Genomic DNA, 16,354 nt, shown 5'->3' with positions numbered 1-16,354 from the left:
TCCTGGATATTTAAATTATGTATAATTTATGTCATATATAGTATTTATTTTATTTATGTAACAGTCAAATAACTATTTTACTTTTCCTTTCTTAATTTCTGATACAAATTGAACAAATGGGTCAATATTAATAACTCACAGGGTGAGTTCTTACAGGCATTGGTCATGGTTTCATGCTTTACCTGCCAGAGGTAATGGCTGTCTTTTGTTTGCATGTGCATATCTTTATTTTATGGTTGAGACAAGAATGCTTAGAAAGTTTGAGAGATGTTCACCTGGGCATGTTGCATCACTCCAATTTCACATGAAGCAGGCAGCCCTGATGGGTGATGTAACAGTGGCTGATGTTTATTACACACTCCTTAGTGTGCTACTCACTGGGCTGCTCATTTCACCTTCATCATCCCGGGTTCTCAATACAGCTAATGGAGAGGTCAAGCCACTGCCTGCTTCTCACACTTGGTGAATCAGAGCCATCTGAAGGGCAAGTTGAGGCACAGGTTCAACCCCCAGAGTTTTCTCCATTTAAGGGGAGGGAGATGAGGCTTCAGCCTTTGAAGTGGGAATGCCAAAGAATTTTTGGACATATTCTAAAACCAACATAGCTTAGTTATTGCTGGTAGTAGAGTATCTTTTGCGAGTGAATGTGCTGGTCTTTTATTCTAGTCAAGCATCCTTTCATTTGGTCTATCACTGTGCCAGTGTTTCTTATTGTTTCCTAATGCCAAGGTCTGACTGTGCCTCCCAGTTGGCCCTGACATGGCAATCTGCTCTCTTGCTGTGGCTAATAGAAGCATCTCACTCTACTGTGTTGACTCCCTAAGGCAAGCCCCCAACAGACTTTCCTTGACTTGTGATCATGTCAGTGCCCCCAGGAAACCCAGGTGACTCCACAAGCTGCAGCGAAGACTGCCCTGAGCTGGACTGTGCCACCCAGCAGCTTGATGTAGCCATGGTTCTAGCTGCTGGCTGAGCAGTCTGATGGCAGGTGCTCTGCGGCATCCTTAGCATAGGGAGTGAGGTGACAGCAATTCTACAGCCTCCGGAGTTGCTCTCTATATTTGTCTGTTTTTGCGCGGCTGGTAAAGACATACCTGAGACTGGGTAATTTACAAAGAAAAAGAGGTTTAATGGACTCACAGTTCCACATGGCTGGGTAGGCCTCACAACATGGTGGAAGGCAAAAGGCACATCTTACATGGCAGCGGGTAAGAGAGAGAATGAAAGTCAAGTGAAAGGGGGAAACCCTTGTAAAACCATCAGATCCTGTGAGACTTATTCATTGCCACGAGAACCGTGTAGGGGAAACCGCCCCCATGATTCAGTTATCTCCCACCGGGGAGTCCCTCCCAGAACACGTGGGAATTTTGGGCGCTACGATTCAAGGTGAGATTTGGATGGGGACCCAGCCAAACCATATCACTCTCCCTTATCCAACATACCGTCTTTTTTCTCAGAAGAATCCCAGAGAGGGAAACCAAAGTCCAATCTGGCTGCTCCCCTCCTGTGCCTCTCTTGCTCCTGGTCTTTTCCAGTGTCACCATAGGGTGGCTTCCTGTGCTCTTCACACCACCTCCCTCTTATCTGGACTTTCCATATGTACAACTCCAGGGTCTAATCTGACATTCTCACTCTTGATTTTCTAAAGGGGCTGAGAATGTAGGCAGTTCCATCCTGAGACAATAGCTTGACTTGCAAGAACATTGTCATACTGCAGACTTCTGCTTTTGAATATTAGAAACGGAACATTCCCCTTGTTTTTTCCCTCTGAATTCCTTCTGTAACATTTCTTCTCTGAGCACCACCCTCCCCGCCTCCCTCTCCACTTGAACTCAACAAGGAGATGATTATTGCTTCCAGAAGCAGGACAGAAGAACATATCATGTATCCCAACATAGGATCCTACAAAGATTGTTGGGTATTTCCTAGGTGCTCACAATATCCCAAGGACAGAAACTGAATTATTTTTCTACGAAGATTTGTTGGGTATTTTGTAGGTGCTCACACTATCCTAAGTACTCAAACTGAATTATTTTATTTAATTTTCACAATAACCCTATGAGGCAGGAATTGACCCTCCACCTCACCCCATTTGCAGCTGAAGAAACTAAAGAAACTACAATAGAGAGGGTCTAATAATTTGCCCAAAACAGATGGGCAAATTGGCCAATCCAGATATAAACCCAGGCCTCTTCACTCCAGATCCTCCATGCTCCCTATCCCCGTCTACATGGAAGTGGGCCGCAAGCTGCAACATCACATGTAATACAAGATGACGCAGTGTCAGTCCTCATTATTTGTGGATTTCATATTTGAGAATTTGCCTACTTGCTAAAATTTATGCGTAATCACCACATCAACTCTTGAGGCACTTTAGGGTCACTCACAAATACATGCAGAGCGGTAAAAAATTTGTGTTGCGCAATGCATACCTTCCCAGATGAGGCTGAACACGGTGACACTCTGCCTTCCTGTTTCAGCTCTCCTACTATGCACAGTGTTCTTTTTGGGGTCCATTTGTTGCCTTTTTTTTTTTTTTTTTTTTTGCTTTTTGTACTTTTTGTTGCTGTTTTCATTGAGACGACCCCCAAGTGTAGTGTTGAAGAGCTGTGTAGTGTTCCTAAGTGCAAGAGGGCTGTGATGTCACCAATATGTGTCAGATAAGCTTTGCTCAGACATGAATTACAGTGCCACTGGCATTGAGTTCCATGACAATGCATCAACAATATGTATTAAATAAGATGTCTTTAAATAGAAACACACAAAAACCAAACTGACATGTTGATCAATTGATAAACATGTGAGCAGAGGCTCACAGGAACCTAACTCTGTTTCCCTTTGGGGCAATGATTTGCTAATTTAGTGTTTATGGTTACTTTATAGAACCTAAATATCTCAAGTTATGAGAATCAACTCTATTGGCCAGGCAATGATGGCTCTTGCCTGTAATTCCAGCACTTTGGAAGGCCAAGGTGGGAGGATTGCTTGAGGCCAGGAATTTGAGACCAGTCTGGGCAACATAATGAGACCTCATCTCTACAAAAAAAAAAAAAAGAAAAAAAAATGCTAGGTGTGGTGGTGTTCCTGTAGTTCCAGTTACTCGGGAAGCTGAGTCAGGAGGATCACTTGAGCCCAGGAGGTTTAGTCTGCAGTGAGCTGTGATGGTGCCACTACACTCCAGCTTGGGCAATAGAGTGAGACACCATTTCCAAAAAAAAAAGAAAACAAAAATAAAAACAAAATATTGATTTCCTTAATTAATTAAATTCTCAGGTACTTTAAAATGTTTTACTTATCAAAGGACATAGATTTTCAATGATGGTGATGGGGCAATTCAGAAAGAAAGTACTTAACTTCACCACCAACACCCAAAACTGGCATTCTAATTTAAACTACTTTCTGTATTCTATGGGGTGCAAGCTTTAAATGTGACTTAAGTACTAATTTATTTTAATATGCTCCTAAGGGGACACAATCCAGCCCCACAAGAAACACTGTATTAAGCAGAATCACATACATAGTACATAAGAGATATACAGTATATCTGTGGTGTTGTGATTTCATTGGGGGTGGGGTACTTAGAAAAAAAAAGTAAACAGTTTCCTTGGAGGGTTAAATAATGAGAAAATGATTGAGAAATACTGTTGTAGGGCGTAATGACTATTTAATAAGAGAAAGCATGTAAAGCATTTATTAGAGTGCTCAATGAAACATATGCACTTATTGTTAGCTATTATTATAAATAACATTATTATTTGTTTCCTCAACCTTATACTCCTTTTTCATAAACAAGCAATTTTTAAATTGGAGTTTGCAGCCCTTTGAGGGATCAGCACACATGTTCTCACGTGTGTCTGAGAATTTTCTCTGAAATTTGTAGTTTCATTTTGTGCTTTCATTTTCATGCTAATCTTAAAAATAATGAATAGCTGTGTATTATTTCCCCTTTATAAGAGAGTCCTGCCATGAGTTATGTTGTCCAAGTTTCCCTATGTTTAAAGGAAGGCGCTCTACTCCAGTGGTTGTAGATGAATAAGCAACAAAAGAGCAGTCTTAAAAATGTGGCTGATACAGTCAGACTCAGTGAAAGCCACCCGATGCCATCTCTTTGTAGGAGGGAAGGGTTCCCTGAGTTGAGGAAAGTGATATGCAAGTGAGTCCTCACGCAGCCTGGAGTGGGCACGTGCATGCCAAAACCAAGAGAACATTGGCTTTAGCAGCGAATACTGTATTTAAATTTTGAACGACAGTTTAATCTCAGCAAAATAACATCATCCATCATGTTAAACTAATGCCGTTAATTTGAATGTTATGGATTTTATTGTTTTTACATTTAATTTGTTACTTTGTTTTAGTTTTATTGTTGAGTCAGAGCTAGAGCATATGGAGTTTATTTCTAGTTTTCCATTTGCACATCACTAAGCAACAATATCATAAAAATAATTTAAGTCTACGTATTGATGTTGCACAATAATGTTATTTGCCTTAGTAAATGGAGTGGTTTGGATTATAGAGGTTTGAGGAGTGAAGTAATGAACTCAAAGAATTATAGATTGAGCTGCTAGGAATTGTTTTTCCAGCAGTTTCCCCTACCAGATATGGATACTGAGGCTGCAGGGGGAGAAGTGAATGTCAAAGGTCAGAAAGCAAGAGAGTGGTAGACTGGGGTCAGAGGCCATGTGGACATACTTCTAACTAGGTGCGCAGTCTGCCATGTCAACCAACTTCCAAAGATGAACCATGGCAGATAAATGGCCACAGCTGCCAGACTACAAAGGCTGGTTAGGCAAAAACAAATGGATAATTACTGCATTGTTTTGGTTAATTCTGAGGGTAGAGGTTGTGGAAGGGGTGGGGACAAAGGGAATAACAGATTTGTTCAGAGCCTAAGTCCCAATGAGCAATGGGCGATAGTGAGAGGAAATGATGGCCATGTTTCTGAGTTCCCTGATACTCACATCGGTAATATCACCTGAGCCATTCCCTCCTCAAGTGATATTAACCATCAGCCTGGATTGTTCCGTGACTTTCATCATAAGCAAACAAAACTCCAAAGTCTGAGGAGTTCTACTCTGTATGAATTTAGATTGTAAGCTTATGCTACTTAACTAGAGTTCTGTAGTGTCTTAGTCCATTCGGGCTGCTATGACCAAACACCATAGACTGGGGGGCTTATAAACAACAGAAATGTATTTCTCACAGTTCTGGAGACGGATAAGTCAAAGATCAAGGTGCCGGCAGGTTTAGTGTCTGGTGAGGATGCACTTCCTGCTTTATAAATAGTCTTCCACTGTGTCCTCATGTGGCAGAAGGGCAAGGAAGCTCTGTGGGATGTCTCATAAGGGCACTAAGCAGAGTCCTCATGACCTAACCACTTCCCAAAGGCCCCATCTCCTTATGCCATCACCTTGGGCGTTAGGATTTCATCATGTGAATTCTGGAAGGACATAAACATTCAGTTCATTGCATTTACCACGGGGAAGAAAAGACTGTTGGAAAATGATGTTTCTCAGCTGCACGTAAGAGTTTTGATCATCACTTGTGGAGCAAAAAGAATTCATCTGTGATATAACTAGCCGGTCATTAGCGATAGCTTTCTTTTGTTTTGTTTTTGTTTTGAGACGGGCTCTCACTCCGTTGCCCAGGCTGGAGTGCAGTGGCACAATCTTGGCTCACTGCAATCTCCGCCTCCCGGGTTCAAGCGATTCTCCTGCGGCAGACTCCTGAGTAGCTAGGATTATAGGCATGTGCCCCCACGCCCGGCTAATTTTCTATTTTTAGTAGAGATGGGGTTTCACGATGTTGGCCAGGCTAGTTTTGAACTTTTGACCTCAAGTGATCCATGCACCTTGGCCTCCCAAAGTGCTGGGATTACAGGCACGAGCCACCGTGCCCGTCCAGCAATAGCTTTCTATTGCTGAATAAAAACATTACCACAAACTTAGCAGCTTAACATAGGAGCATTTATTATTCCACAGTTTCCTGGAATCAGAGTTCTGAGCCTACATTAGCTGGATCTTTTGTTTGGGTCTCACAGTGCTGCAGTGAAGCCATTGGCCAGGGCTGGGCTGTCCTCTGATGCTCACAGTCCTCTTCAGTGCTCACTTGGTTGTTGCCAGAACTCATTTTCTTGTAGCTGTAGAACTGACTGGGGAGCTTGCTGCTTCGAAGACAGCAGGAAGGGTCTCTCTCCTCCAGGCCGTCTTTTAAGGTATTCACCTAATTAGGTCAGGCCCACCCAGAATAATCTCCCTTGTCATTAATTCAGTTAACTTGTTAGGGACTTTACATCTGCAAAATGCCTTACCTTCACCACAGCCTATTGGTTAGAGGCCAGTCACAGTTTCAGCCCACTCTCAAGGCGGAGGAGATGATGCGGACCTGGATACCGTGAGGGCGTCTTAGGAGTCTTCCCACCACAGTCAGTAGGTTTCTCCATCACTGGGCAGTAAAGTGTGGTTCATAGTTACAGACTTTCATGTGACATTTGAATTTGAAGAATGTTTAGTAATATTAATGTATATGACTATATTAAAGGTAGAAGGGTAGAAACTCAGCCTTGAACTAAGATTATTTAGACCAGGGCTTCTCACCCTTGGTACTATTGAGATTTGGGCTGGATAATTCTTTCTTGTGGGGACCGCCCTGTGCATTCTAAGATGTTTAGCAACATGCTTGGCCTGTACCCACTAGATGCCAGTAGCATCTTCTGGCTCATTTGTGACAACCGAAAATAATACCAGATACTGCTAAATGTCCCCTTGAACAGAAAAATCATCTCCAGTTGAGAACCACTGCATTAGAAAAATGAAATGTTTTTTGTTGTGTTTTGTTTTTGAAGAAGGACCTATTGAAGCAGGGAATTCGTTTTTTGATGTGATGCAGCTATTTGGAGTTAGCAGGCTCTTGCTCCTCTGATTATGCCTTATTCTTTGCTTATTTCCTTTATTGAAAAATGCATAATTTATAGTTGCAAATAAAAAATTAATGCAGGAGATGTGTTCCCCACATGTACTTTCTTATTCACATCTATGCCAAAAAGAGATTATGTTATCATATTTGACTATGTTTTATAATCTTGTCTGAGTTTATAGTCAAGCTATATTATCAGAGGACTTTACTTCTACTATAACATGGATCATATTTCCCAAAAGATATTTAATGCATAAGGCAAAAAAACTTAATAAACTCCATTCTTTGTATTATAGCGGCTTTCTTGGAAATTAGTGATATGGCTTGGTGTGGGACCGTGTGGAAGGCATGGTCCAGGTCTGAAATGACAAATCTCAAAAGCTGCTCATTCCTGTTTCTTCCAGGCAAAGGCAGCTCGAGCATCTCATCTGACGTGAGTTCAAGTACAGATCACACACCCACCAAAGCCCAGAAGAATGTGGCTACCAGCGAAGGTAGGCAGCTGGTCTTCATTATCTCTTTTTTTCTTCACAGGGCCGGCTATTTTTGGAAGAGAAATAAAGTGTGGGAGCATTAGTTCTATTCTCCTGAGTGGGAGCATATGAGATCCTTAAAAATTAGAATGTTCAGAGTCTCCTAAGTTTTTTTGTTGCTGTTGCTGCACTGCAGTTACTGTTCATGAAAATTGATTTGATGGGATTCAGGTGCCTCAATTATAAGGCAAATGTTGTTGTTTTGTGAAAATGGAATAGGCTGAATTAGGGGAAAGCTTTACAGTATCATATACCTTGTCTTTCGGTATAAAAAATGGTATTATTTTAAAATCCTTGTGCTGCAGTTGAATATTCCTAGAGGAACTTTCAAAATAGGCACACCTGGAATTCAAGATTTTGACAGTGGGTTATCATAGTCATGTTATTTGTAGAACTTGAGTTAATCTCCAAAATTTGGGAATAGGGAAAAAGGAGGTTTCTTGATTATTATTATTTAAAGAATATGTAAGAGGTCCTCCCTGTCAGGACAAAGATTGGTCGCAGTGATATTCTTGATGAACAATTTGTATGTGGTAATACATGTTAGAATTCTACTGCTTTTCAATATGGAAGCTTTGGAATTACTACTTGCTTGTTTGAGTGTGGAATTAACTGTTTCTATGGTAATTATTTAGTGGAAAATTGACCCAATGATAGAATCGGCTCTTTTGATTTAATGTTAAACATGATTAAATGACTTTCTGTCTGAAAATGAGTTCTTGCTAAACTAATTGTCAGATGAAAGTCCAGTTTAAACATCCATGCCATTGATAATGAGAGACCTTGAGCTGTCAGCTAATTTTCATGACATTGTGTAGTGCCTGTTTTCCTAAAGTGTGTGGGATGTTGTGGATGCACACTTGTAGTTTTTTGTTTCAGAGATTTAATTTCTGTTGGTCGTAATATTGGGCATGTACCCATGGGCTGACATTGGCCATCTGAGATCCGTGATTTCTATCTGCGTTATGATTTATGTATTGTAATTGTATGTGGTTTACATTTGCTGGTATATGTCTTCTCTTTGATATGTTTTGTCTTAGTGTGCTTCAAGTAGCAAAGAATTAACTTCTCTGGGTTAATAGCTTTTATAACTGGATTATATTCTCCGTGCTTAAAACCTTAGCACTGTTTGATGCGTTTCCCCCACATCGTAAGGCTGGCAGATTGGAGTGTTCTCTTCAGTGTACGGAAGCACCAGGTAGCAATCCAGTTTTAATTTCCTGCCTGTTAATTCAGGTATGGACATTAGATCATTAATGAAATTCAGTTAAGGTAATGTACAAATCTCGTTAACTGATTCTAGACATTTCTTTATTTATTTATTGAGACGGAATCTTGCTCTTTCGCCCAGTCTAGAGTGGAGTGCCGTGACACGATCTTGGCTCACTGCAACCTCTGCCTCCCGGGTTCAAGCGATTCTCCTGCCTCCAGGCACCTGCCACCATACCCAGCTAATTTTTGTACTTTTAGTAGAGATGGAGTTTTACCATGTTGGCCAAACTCCATTGGCTGGTCTCAAACTCCTGACTTCAGGTGATCCACCCACCTCAGCCTCCCAAAGTGCCGGAATTACAGGCATGAGCCACCACACCCAACCTGACATTTACTTTTGAAGCTTTCATTCTTAGGAGCCATAGTGGAAATCATTTCAGTTTAATATAGTGCAATCCTCCCTAGTCAGAAGTCTGTTTTGCAAGATTATCAATGTTTTCTACCATTATTTTACAGTCACTCTCGTCCCCATAATTTGTCTAATTTGAATGGTTATCCAAACAGAAAGTTAAAAGCAGGTTAAATAATCTGTATTTTTAAAGCTCTCTTATTTTTTCTCCTTTTCAAATACAGAAAATACAAAACTATATGAGCTGTGTTGCAGGGGTTGCGGGGGGGTATTGTGGGACCTCATGCATTTAACAGTGTCTGCTTTTTATGCTTCCAAAGGGGGAAAAAAGCTCTGTAGGGACTTTAAATTTTCATTTTCTTGTGCCTTTCCCTTATGAGGAGGTGCAGGCCCAGCCAATGTTGTATACATTTTGTCACAGTGTATTTTGTGTTATTCTGAGGGTAGAATCAGGAGAGAAAAATAGGAAAATGTTATGTTCATATGGAACAGAGTTTTAAGCAACTGGGCTAAATTAGTGAGGAATTTCCTTCTAGCTTTTAAGTAGAAGAGCCTCGTCCCCATGAAAGATGCTGCCTATTCCCTTGCATAACTGAAAAATTTAAAAAGAAAGTATTAAGTTCTGCTATTTGTGTGTCTGAATCCTTTTTGCTGTAGTTTTTTAAAATCAATTTAACCTTAAAATATTTAAAAAATAGAAGAGATGTGGGCACACATTACGTTAAAATGTATTTCAGGGATATTTGGAGGTATGATTAGTTTCCTCTCATCAGGCTGCTTTTTCAGTATGGATTCAGAGTCGCCAGTGCTAATTTTCTCCATGCACAGGAGACAGAGTCCCAGGAGGAGACCGTTCACGATGAGTGATTAGGGCAGCTTTTCTGACCTCCAGAGGGTGGATCTCAACTATGGTGCATAAATTTCTTCTCACTGGGAAACGCCCAGGAAACCACTGAGGAAGAAGCAGAAGGCAGACACCGACTTGTCCCTCAGACTCTTAGCGCTGGAAGGGATCTGAGTTACCCCAGATTACCCGCGGCCTATCCCAACGGGTCTATAGCAACTTCAGTCTTTGCCTCCCCAGAAGAAAGAATTTGACTGAGGCACATAAAACAGCAAAAGAAACTGAGGCATGTTTCAGAGCAAGAATGGAAGTTTATTTATAAAAGCCTTAGAAAAGAAAAGAAAGAAGGTGTGCTTGGAAGAGACCCAAGAGGGCACCTGAAGGTTAAAGAGAGAAGGTCATGTGCCCTGTTTAATGGGGATCCTGGGACTGTTATAAGCTCACCTCTTTCCCATGGTTTTTCCCTTCGGGTGGTCTTCCCGCATGTGCAGAGCCCTCCTTACCCTTGGGAACTGAGCATGTGCAGTGTGTTTAGGGAGTTGTATGCATGCCCATGCCCATCTGAGGATTTCTTCCTTTTTCCGGTGGAGTATACCCAGAAGATCATACTTTGCCATTTTTGTCTCTTAATATGCATGCCCAGGAAGCGGTTTCTCCCTGGAGTCTGCGTTCAGTTAACAACTTTTAATATTAACAGGTGTGGGCCATCAGGAGCTTGTCTCTCTCTGGTTGTGGAATTACACTTTTTAAAAAGATGATGCCAAACCATCACTGACATTTCTAGTTGGGGTGGGGTGGGAAGCCTTCTCCTGCCCTGCTCATGCCTACCTAACTACCTGTAACAGGACTGCAGAGGAGCCAAGCTAAAGCTGCTTCTTGGTTTCTCTTCCTGCTGTTTTCCAGAACTATGTTTAACCTTTGATGTTAAGAAAATATTGGATGTAATTGGCTTTCCAGGAGCCAGTTGATGATGGTTATTTTCTTCAATTCCTTGATGTTCTCATGATTTTTCACCTCTGGATTCACCAATATCACCTTCAGGGAGCACAGGCAAGATTCTTAGTTTAAATGTCTGAATGGTATTGATTTTTTAAAATGACATGTATTGTAAAGGATAATATTCAGTTTTCCGGCAGTCTTTGAAAACCATGGCTATACCTGCAATAGCCAGGTTGGAAGCATTTTGCAGAAGTGTTGGCCTTTTTCCTGATGGGATGGATAGGGAGGGTTCACATTGCTTCCCTGGTTGGTGGTGTATGTGTACGTGCATTTGTATCTGACATCTACATGGTAGCTAACCACACAGGTGTTGTCACTTAGTAGGAAACACATAGGTAACCAACTACTCCATGCAGTTGTGCTGGTAAATAAAGTGAGGACATGGGGATAGAGGAAACAGAGGGCCCTCACATAACCTCAGCTTCAGGTGGGAATGGGAATTAACTGTAAATGGACAGGAAGAATCTTACTGGGGAGATGACCATGTTCTGAAATTGGATAGTGATGATAGCAGCACACCTCAGTAAATTTAGTGAAAATCATTGAATTAAAAAGCACTCTTAAAAAAGAGTGTTGGGACAGCTACCACTTCTGCATGATCTTTAGACTTATATCTGAGTCATCACAAACTATTCTTTTTTATTTATTTTTTATTTATTTTTTTTGAGATAGAGTTTCACTCTTGTTGCCCAAGCTGGAATGCAATGGCGTGATCTTGGCTCACTGCAACCTCCTCCTCCCGGGTTCAAGTGATTCTCCTTCCTCAGCCTCCCAAGTAGCTGGGATTACAGACGTACGCCATCACGCCCAGCTAATTTTTTGTATTTTTAGTAGAAATGGAGTTTCACCATGTTAGCCAGGCTGCTCTCGAACGCCTGACCTTAGGTGATTCGCCCGCCTTGGCCTCCCAAAGTGCAGTTATTACAGGCGTGAACTACCACGCCTGGCCCGGAAACTATTCTTTGAAAATGCTTCTTGCAGCTTTGGGGAGAGATCGGGCTAGCAGACCCATTCCGAGGGGAGGTCTGGCTGGTGCACAGAGCAGGGTTGCACGCTGGCCCCAAAACTTCTCAGATGCTCCAGATCTGGGGCGGAGCTGGCCTGAAACTCATAGTGAGTTCCTGGACTAGTGTTCCCAGCCCGGCACGTGGTGCCTGGTTAGAACTGACTCATCATAGTAAATTATTTCCTGGAAAGTTCTGGAAGAAATGTGAGATTGTAGAGTCATGGGTTTCCCAAACATTGGTTTTGTGTTTTTTTTCTTGGCTTTTCCTGCATAGTCTCTCACTTCAGCTCCGATTTTATGTGTTCTAGCACCCAACCCTAATGGTAAAGACATCGAATTTATCCACTCCAGTAAGTCTGTTTCTTTGCTAACGACTTATGATCTTCCTGTCTATCCAGTGTTCTAACTAATCCACTCTGGGTCGTAAGGCTGTTCCCCTAGGCACAGTGGGCACATTTTGGTTTTAATTCATGAGAGAATGGCATTTTTGATCCACTGGGAGTGTTCCATCCCTAAGTCTCATGCCAAAGTTCAGGGCATCTTAATTTTGAGACTCTAAAGCCACAGCCCTTGTAAAGAATTGGCAGCGAGCAGGACTTTCTCCCTGATAAGTGGTGTAGACGTTCTTTACAGCCTATTGTATTTCTTGTGACAGTTTAACTTTCTAATTTCCTGACACTGTGGGGGCGGTGGGGGGGTTGGGTTCAAGTATAGAAGGCTGGAAATTTTCCATTTTTCCCAACATAATCTACATTCCAACATTGTAAGACACAGCTTAATTCTTTCCAGTTGTGTTACTATTCTTTCTCTTTCGTATTGTTCAGTCTTTCTCATTCATGGGGTATTCTCTCCTATACTGGAAAGAGGGGCCTCTGACCTTCAGTTATGAAAGTCACATCCAGCCCATGGTTGGAATAGAGCACACAGCAGAGCTCGTTGGGTAGAACCAGTTGGATTAGGTTAATTAGGAAGAAGCTTCCAGAAAATAGCAAGCTGAGCCTCAGTTTCTTTCATAGAACTGAAAGGCATGAGCCTATGGCTCTATAGGCGGGCGGCTCAGTCTTTTCTGGAGCTGGGGGAAGGCAAGACTGTCAGTTTAAAGGTCAAATTTGATTGGCTGATGAAGAGTCGGCTTCAGCCAGCTGCTCTTTAAACAGGACACAAATTCAAATATTGAACCCGTTGACAGCACGGGTTATTCATATGATAGCTTGGTTCTGCACATTGATTATCAAACCAGACAACCATGCAGCCAAAGGATTTTCAAAGTTACAAAGGGCCTTGTCAATTTTCAGATCCAATACACGCATTTTTACAAATACCTGTAGCACAGAGAAATGAAGGGATTTGTTTGTTTTCTTTTTATTTTTTGAGATGGAGTCTCACTCTGTCATCCAGGCTGGGGTGCAGTGGCATGATCTCGGCTCACTGCAACCTCTGCCTGTTGGGTTCAAGTGATTCTCCTGCTTCAACCTCCCTAGTAGTTGGGACTACAGGCATGTGCCACTGTTCCCTGCTAATTTTTATATTTTTAGTAGAGATGGGGTTTTGCCATGTTGGCTAGGCTGATCTCGAACTCATGACCTCAAGTGATGCCCCTGCCTTGGCCTCCCAAAGTGCTGGGATTACAGGCGTGAGCCAGCGTGCCTAGCAAGGGTTTGCTTATGATTACACACCTAATAACTGGTCAGGCAGGAGTTTGATGCAGCATTGTTTTGATCAAATTAGAAAAAACATAACCTTCACTATTTAATTATCTTTCGCCTGCCTGAGTTCCAGCTGTCTGTTCTGAGCTGGTTGCAGAGCTGATGCAGGCTATTCAGAATAGTTTGAGAGAGGTTGTTAAGCCCAAATCCTTTGGCCCAAGATCATTATTCTCAGTAGGAGGAAAGGATCTGCTCCATAGGTAAAAGTTTCTTAACTTTCTTGAGTAGATTAGCAGGTTACCTAGGGTTGGAAACATTTATGTTTAAGTCAACTCATGATTTTATAATAGCCTTTCAGTAGATTCAGTTAATACTGCTTTGTGATATATTGTCTAAGTCCTTGCAAGAAAGTCACTTTAAATGTATCGTTGGAGGCTTGTGAAATTATTTGATTTCTAAAGAATTTATGGTGATATTTGTTCCATGGAATCTAGAATCACCAATTTGAAGTCATGAGTTCTCACGCTTTCAGTGCCCAAATTCGATCAATTCTAAGTAGGATTATTTTGACAATGCCCAGACATTTGGCTTTGCTTTCATTCTGTTGTCTTTATATCTTTATATTGTCTTCTTTCTACTTCTTCTTGAATATACTCTTCCAACAAAATTTACATGAATCATCTAGGAAAGTAAAAATAATGCTTCTTTTAACTGTAGTTGGATTCTGTTTCCCAAAAAGCCTTTTTAAACTCTACAACAAATTCAACAAACGTTTTTGGGACAATTATTATTGCAGGCTTTCATGAGCATTATTGCATTCAGTATTGTTTCAACATTTCACTTCTCTTCAGAAGAAGGCATAAATGTTTTCATTTTGCAGATAAAACCAGGAAACTCAGAAAGGACCAGTTGGGCTTAAGTGGCAAAGGTTATATCAGGGCTCAAGACTATGAGCCTCATAGATGTAAGATGTGTACTTAATGCTTATTCTGTCATTGTCAGCAAAACTACTGTGAATTTCATGCTAATCCTTTTTCTAAGTTCCTATCAAAGTATATTTTGAATGTACTTAGGAGAAGTGTGTTTTCCAATTTCAACTCATAATTGTGTTTAGCTTGTCAATATTATATGTGCAAATACCTTTGTGATCCATATAGTGTCTAGAAATTGACTTTAAATCCTTAGTTATTGCTATGGTTTGGATGTGGTTTGTCCCCACCAAAACTCATGTTGAAATTTGGCCTCCAGTATGGCAGTGTTGAGAGGTGGGGCCTAATGGGCTGTGTTTGGGTCCTGGGGCAGATCCCTCATGATTACCTTCACGCCCTCTCTCAGGAGTGAGTTCTCTTGAAAATGGATTAGTTCCCATGAGAACAGATATTTTAACTGTTTTCCCATTTGTCCTGAGAATACTTGCCTACATTTGTCGCCGTAGCATTTACCCCAAGATAACTTTGGCACAAAATAGCTTTTGCTTTTATTATTATTTTCGCATCACTCTAGTGTATTGACTTTGGAAACAAAAGATAACATTCTATTTACAGGATTCTGTTTTTAGTAATGGTATTTACATTTATAAAATATAGTAATTCTTGATTGCCGAAAGTGTTAAATCCTAGAAAATGTAGCATTGCTACACGTGAAGTTAACATCGTTTTCGAGCAGTTGTTGGCCAAAGATTCGTCTGATGAATTCAGTTTTTCTGAAATAGATGATTCTGATGATTCAGATGTTTCTGATGTTAGTTTTGTGTAGAAATAACTCCAAGAACAGTTTTTATATTTTATTTTCACATTGAAAATCAGTCAGATTTGCGTCAGCCTCAAAGAACGTGTTTATGTAAAATTAAATGAGTGCTGGCAGCGAGCTACATGTATTTTTTTTTTTTTCCTAAACGAGAAAAGCATTAAAAAGAGTCTGGCTTCTTGATCTCTCTCTCTTGCGTCCTCTCTTGCCACGTGATCTCTTTGCACATGGCCCCTCCCCTCCTGCTTTCTCCCATGATTTGAAATATCCAGAGGTCCTCACCAGATAACAGCTGCCATTCAATTTTGGACTTTTCGGTGACCAGAATTATGAGCCCAATAAGTCTCTTTTCTTTATAAATTACCCAGCCTTAGACATTCTGTTATAGCAAAACACAGTGGACTAAGACAGTTACGGAAGGCAAACAGTATTCTAAGCTGCCTTCATACTTGAACTGTTGAAGTTTAGTCTGCAGGTTACCAGAACTGTACTCGTAACACATGGCAGTCAGACTTAGTAAAATTAATATGTATTTATATAGGATCTAAAGTATATGTAATTAAAAATTACTGAATAGTTATTTTACTGATTTTCCCTTTGAAAAACCTGATCCATGGACTGGGCACAGTGACTCACACCTGTAATCCCAGCAATTTTGGAAGCCAAGGTGGGCAGGTCACTTGAGGTCAGTAGTTTGAGACCAGCTTGGCCAACACGGTGAAACCCCGTCTTGACTACAAATACAAAAAATTAGCTGAGTGTGGTGGTGTGCGTTTGTAATTTCAGCTATTCAGGTGGCTGGGGCCCCAGAATCCCTTGAACCCAGGAGGCAGAGATTGCAGGGAGCCAACATCGCACCGCTGCACACCAGCACCTCACACCTGGGTGATGGAGTGCGACTCTTGTCTCAAAAAAACCAACCAGCCAACCAGACAAACAAACAAAAACAAACCAAAACAAAAACCCAACTGAGCCATGGAATTTTTCTTTAATTGGAAATATATGAAAGTGGAAGATATTAATTTCAGCAGGTACCTTAGGAGACTG

The 16,354-nt window shown here is 41.1% G+C and overlaps 1 protein-coding gene across 2 annotated transcripts in view; it reads left to right on the top strand.

Moving 5' to 3' along the window:
* FBXL7 (F-box and leucine-rich repeat protein 7) overlaps nt 1–16,354 on the top strand; it is a 450,647-nt gene that overhangs the window by 106,580 nt on the left and 327,713 nt on the right. For both annotated transcript variants that reach the window (XM_011994183.1, XM_011994184.1), the window contains exon 2: nt 7,317–7,406. In XM_011994183.1, coding sequence (XP_011849573.1) covers nt 7,317–7,406 — 90 coding nt within the window. The remainder of the gene's footprint in view (nt 1–7,316; nt 7,407–16,354) is intronic.

This window comes from Mandrillus leucophaeus, unplaced genomic scaffold (assembly GCF_000951045.1).
Source record: "Mandrillus leucophaeus isolate KB7577 unplaced genomic scaffold, Mleu.le_1.0 Scaffold445, whole genome shotgun sequence".
Classification (NCBI taxonomy): domain Eukaryota; kingdom Metazoa; phylum Chordata; class Mammalia; order Primates; family Cercopithecidae; genus Mandrillus; species Mandrillus leucophaeus.
Note: the sequence above shows the minus strand (reverse complement) of the source record. Positions and strands in the feature narration are given on the sequence as shown.